Source organism: Portunus trituberculatus, chromosome 2, assembly GCF_017591435.1.
Source record: "Portunus trituberculatus isolate SZX2019 chromosome 2, ASM1759143v1, whole genome shotgun sequence".
In the NCBI taxonomy this organism is placed as follows: Eukaryota; Metazoa; Arthropoda; class Malacostraca; order Decapoda; family Portunidae; genus Portunus; species Portunus trituberculatus.
In genome coordinates this window covers 2,386,029-2,391,028 of record NC_059256.1, presented here as the reverse complement: position 1 = coordinate 2,391,028, position 5,000 = coordinate 2,386,029, and the positions used below count along the sequence as shown (strand labels likewise).

The 5,000-nt window shown below is 48.1% G+C and overlaps 1 protein-coding gene across 1 annotated transcript in view; it reads left to right on the top strand.

Annotated features, from left to right (window-relative positions):
* The window catches only part of LOC123501378 (acyl-CoA ligase lcsD-like), a gene marked incomplete at its 5' end in the record, with an annotated part of 9,034 nt that overhangs the window by 2,584 nt on the left and 1,450 nt on the right, over positions 1–5,000 (top strand). Inside the window, 7 exons of the mRNA XM_045250190.1 lie at positions 84–288; positions 1,132–1,334; positions 1,548–1,692; positions 1,908–2,062; positions 3,048–3,222; positions 3,672–3,850; positions 4,592–4,747. Coding sequence (XP_045106125.1) covers positions 84–288; positions 1,132–1,334; positions 1,548–1,692; positions 1,908–2,062; positions 3,048–3,222; positions 3,672–3,850; positions 4,592–4,747 — 1,218 coding nt within the window. The remainder of the gene's footprint in view (positions 1–83; positions 289–1,131; positions 1,335–1,547; positions 1,693–1,907; positions 2,063–3,047; positions 3,223–3,671; positions 3,851–4,591; positions 4,748–5,000) is intronic.

The window sequence follows — 5,000 nt, the reverse complement described above, 5'->3', positions numbered from 1 at the left end:
TCTCTCTCTCTCTCTCTCTCTCTCTCTCTCTCTCTCTCTCTCTCTCTCTTTCTAACACCCCTCCCCCTCTCTCTCTCTCACAGGAATGCGGGGTCACGGGGCGGTCTCTGACGTACGGGGCGCTCCGGGATCTGTGGCGGAGGTGTGGCGGGGCGCTGGCGGGGCGGGGCGTGACACGGGGTCAAAATGTAGCTCTACTGATGCTAAATTCCCCAGATTTCGCTGTGGTGTTTGGCGGGGTGTTTGCCACGGGCGCCACCTCCCCCATCAACCCGTCCTTCACCCCAGGTATGTTTGGGTGTGTTTTGAGGGTGTTTGGGTGTGTTTTGGTGTGTTTTGGTGTGTTTTGGGTGTTTTGGGGTGTTTTTGGTGTGTTTTGGTGTGTTTTGGTGTTTTGGTGTGTTTTGGTGTGTTTTGGGTGTTTTGGTGTGTTTAGGGTGTTTTGGTGTGTTTTGGTGTGTTTTGGTGTGTTTGGGGTGTTTGGTGTTTTAGGGTGTTTTGGTGTGTTTAGGGTGTTTTGGGGTGTTTTTGTGTTTTGGGGTGTTTTGGGTGTTTGGTGTGTTTTGTTTTGGTGTGTTTTGGTGTGTTTTGGTGGGTGTTTTGGTGTGTTTTGGTGTGTTTTTGGGTGTTTTTGGTGTTTTGGTGTGTTTGGTGTGTTTTGGGGTGTTTGGTGTGTTTTGGTGTGTTTTGGTGTGTTTTGTGTTTTGGTGTGTTTTGGTGTGTGGTGTTTTTGGTGTGTGTTTTGTGTTTTAGGTGTGTTTTGGTGTGTTTGTGGGTGTGTTTTTTGGGATGTGTTGTGGTGTGTTTTTTGTTGGTGTGTTTGTGTTTTGTGTTTGGTGTGTTTGTGTTTTGTGTGTTTTGGGTGTTTTGGGTGTGTTTGGGTGTGTTTGGGGTGTGTTGCGGTGTGTTGGGGTGTGTTGGGGTGTGGGCTGATTAAAATATGAAATAAAAATCAGAAATTATAACAAGATGTAAATAAAATCTCTCTCTCTCTCTCTCTCTCTCTCTCTCTCTCTCTCTCTCTCTCTCTCTCTCCAAAACACCAAAATTTTCTCTCCCAAAACCACAACAAAACTGACCTCTCTCTCTCTCTCTCTCTCTCTCTCTCTCTCTCTCTCTCTCTCTCTACAGGTGAGATAGCAAGACAGGTGCAGAACAGCCGGCCCACAGTCTTAATCAGTGACGCGCGCTTAGAAACACTAGCAGAGGCAGCTCTAGCCCTCCTGCCAGCCCCGCCCCCGCTCCTGCTGATGGGGGGCGGCGGGGACGGGGGGCGCGGAGACCTGCTGGAGGAGGCGCAGGATAAGAACACCCCATTTGCGAAGGATGTTGAGGTGAGTAGTGGTGGTGGTGGTAGGGGAAGGAGGAGGAGGAGGAGGAGGAGGAGGAGGAGGAGGAGTAAAATTCTTCCCTCCCTCCCTCCCTCTCTCTTTAAAACATCTCTCTCTCTCTTTTTAAACCTCCTCCTGCCACTTTTAAACTCCCCTCTCTCTCTCTCTCTCTCTCTCTCTCTCTCTCTCTCTCTCTCTCTCTCTCTCTCTCTACAGGTACAAGACGAGGATAACTGTGTCCTCTTGTACTCTAGCGGCACAACTGGGGTTCCTAAGGGCGCTCCAACAAGACAGGGCTCAATTAGACACAACCTTCCTGCAGTATTACATCCCGGAGTCAACCCGTATAGAGAGGCTGAAGGTAAGGAGGAGGAGGAGGAGGAGGAGGAGGAGGAGGAGGAGGAGGAGGAGGAGGAAAGAATGATGTTTAAAAATAAGATGAACAACAAGAAGAGAAGGAGAAAGATGCTGAGTCACGATGAGTCAGCATTTTTGATTAATTATTGCCCTCTCTCTCTCTCTCTCTCTTTCTCTCTAACCCCCAACTACCCCCTTCCCCCCCTCTCACTCACACAGGGGACTGGCAGGAGACGGTGTTGGGTCTAATGCCATTCTTCCACGCCTGGGGGCTGTACACTGTCTTGAACTGCAGTCTGCTTCAAGGTGCCAAGGTCGTGACTCTTCCTGCCTTCCTACCTGAGCTGTTTCTCCCTGCCCTGGCCAAACACAAGGCAAGAACGAGGAGGAGGAGGAGGAGGAGGAGGAGGAGGAGGAGGAGGAGGAGGAGGAGGAGGAGGAGGAGGAGGAGGAGGAGGAGGAGGAAAGGAGGAGGAGGAGGAGGAGGGTGGGGACAGATGAAGTGTGTGTGTGTGTGTGTGTGTGTGTGTGTGTGTGAGAGAGATAGATAGATAGAGAGAGAGTGTATGTGTGTGTGTGTATGTGTGTGTGTGTGTGTGTGTGTGTGCCCAATCTTCATTTTAAAGGCTCTAGATGAAGTGACGCGGGTTTTTAAGGGTGTTTTTAAGGTTCCAGTGACACAGAGAGAGAGAGAGAGAGAGAGAGAGAAAGAGAGAGGTTGCAAGAGGCTATGGTGTGAGGTCTATACGAGGCAGTCCCAGTGTGCTTAATCTACCTAATTCTCTCTCTCTCTCTCTTCCCCATCCATGACCTTATCTAACCTTCTTTCAAAGCTCCCTATTGCCTCACCCCTGACCACATGACCACTGGGACCGCTCCACTCATCAGCCACTCTGTAGGAAAGCCACTTCCTTCACATTTCCTTCCTAAACCTCAATTGTTTTAAGTTTCAACCCATTATTTCTGGTTCTGTCCCCGCTAATGGTCCTAAGAACATTCAGGTCCCTTTTGTCAACACCCTTATACCCTTATACGTCTCTCGAAGGAATGCAGATTGAGTTCCTTCAGTCTCTCTTCATAGGGAATATCCTTCATTCCCTGGATCCTTTTTGTCACCTCAGAACTCTGCAGGTGTGTGTATTAAGGGTGTTTTAGGGGTTTAGAAGGCGTTTAGGGAGGTTTTATAGCGTTTTAAGGTGTTTTGTACCAGTTTTGAGGTGTTTTGAAGCATTATTGGTGTTTTCTTTGTCAACACCCTTATACCACTTCAATATCAGGTCTCCTCTTAACCTACGTCTCTCTGACCTTAACCTGACCTTAACCTGACCTTAACGTGACCTTACCCTGACCTTGTCCCAGATTGGCGTCCTGCACGTGGTCCCGCCCTTGATCCAGTTCCTCGTGGGTCATCCGGCCGTGACCTCGCGTGACCTTGAAAGTCTCCGAGTGGTGATGTGCGCCGCCGCCCCGTGCCCCGCCGCCGCCGCTCACGCTCTGAAGGACAAGGCGCCCAACCCTATATTTTTTCAGGAGGGTGAGAGAGAGAGAGAGAGAGAGAGAGAGAGAGAGAGAGAGAGAGAGAGAGATTATACACAAATATATCTTACTTCTATCTCTCTTTTTCTCTCTCTTTCAATTTTATGTGAGAGAGAGAGAGAGAGAGAGAGAGAGAGAGAGAGAGAGAGAGAGAGAGAGAGAGAGAGAGAGAGAACAACAATCGAAAGAGAGAAAGTGAGAAAAAAGCCACAATTCAGAGAGAGAGAGAGAGAGAGAGAGAGAGAGAGAGAGAGAGAGAGAGAGAGAGAGAGGAACAACAATCGAAAGAGAGAAAGTGAGAAAAAAAGCCACAATTCAAGAGAGAGAGAGAGAGAGAGAGAGAGAGAGAGAGAGAGAGAGAGAGAAAAAAAATAATCTAACCTAACCTAACTTATACTAACCCCTCTCTCTCTCTCTCTCTCTCTCTCTCTCTCACCCCACACACAGCTTATGGCATGACAGAAACAATGCCAACTCATTTCACTCCCCTGGGACACGAGCGTCTGGGGTCTTGTGGCCACCTTCTTCCCGGGGTGACCGCCAGGGTGATGGAGGTGAGGGACGGGGAGCCTACGACACCCCTGCCCCCCAACACCCCAGGGGAATTGTGGGTGAAGAGCCCTGGGGTAAGATTACGTAGGGTTAAGAGTGTTTTGGGTGTGTTTTGGGTGTGTTTAGGGGTGTTTTGGGGTGTTTTGGGTGTTTAGTTGTGTTTGGGGTGTTTGGGAGTGTTTGGGTGTGTTTTGGGGTGTTTTTGTGTGTTTTTTTAGTGTGTTTGGGTGTGTTTGTATGTGTTTCGGGGTGTTTAAGGGTGTTTAGGGTGTTTGAGGGTGTTTTTGGGTGTGTTTAGGTGTGTTTTAGTGTGTTTGGTGTGTGTGTGTGTGTTTCAGGGTGTTTGTGTTTGGGTGTTTAGGGTGTTTTTGGGTGTGTTTGGTGTGTTTTGGGGTGTTTGGGTGTGTTCTTGGGTGTTTGAGGGTGATTTGGGATATTTTTGAATGAGTGTGTACGTGTGTGTGTGTGTTTGGATGTGTTTGGGTGTGTTTGAGGGTGTGTGGATGTGTTTGAGTGTGTTTTTGGGTGTGTTTGGGTGTGTTTGGTGTGTTTTGGGTGTTTGGATGTGTTTTTGGGTGTTTGAGTGAGTGTGTGTATGTGTGTTTGGGGACTTTGTAGTAGTAGTAGTAGTAGTAGTAGTAGTAAGTCCCCTCTCCCTCTCTCTCTCCCTCTCTCTATAAACCCCCTCTCTCTCTCTCTCTCTCTCTCTCTCTCTCTCTCTCTCTCACCCAACCTTCACCCACATCCCGCTCTCCCAACCCCACACCCAAACCATCACCCTAAACTCACACCCACGCCCGCCCCGCCCTGCCCAGGTGATGTCTGGCTATCTGGGTGACGAAGAGGCCACACGGGGCGCCTTCACGGGTGATGGGTGGCTGCGGACGGGTGACATTGTGACCTATGATAGCGACGGGTACTTCTATGTGGTGGACAGAATCAAAGAGCTCATCAAGGTCAAAGGTCATCAGGTAATAGAATTTTTAAGGTCATTTTAGGTTTTTTAAGGTCATTTTAGTTTTTTTAAGGTCATTTTAGGTTTTTTTAAGGTCATTTATGGTTTTTAAGGTCACCAGGTAATAGAATTTTTAAGGGATATGTTTTTTTTAAGGTCATTTTAGTTTTTTTAAGGTCATTTATGGTTTTTAAGGTCATTTTAGGTTTTAGGGTTTTTAAAGGATATTTGGTGTTTTAAAGGTCATTTTAAGGTTTTTGTTTTTTTAA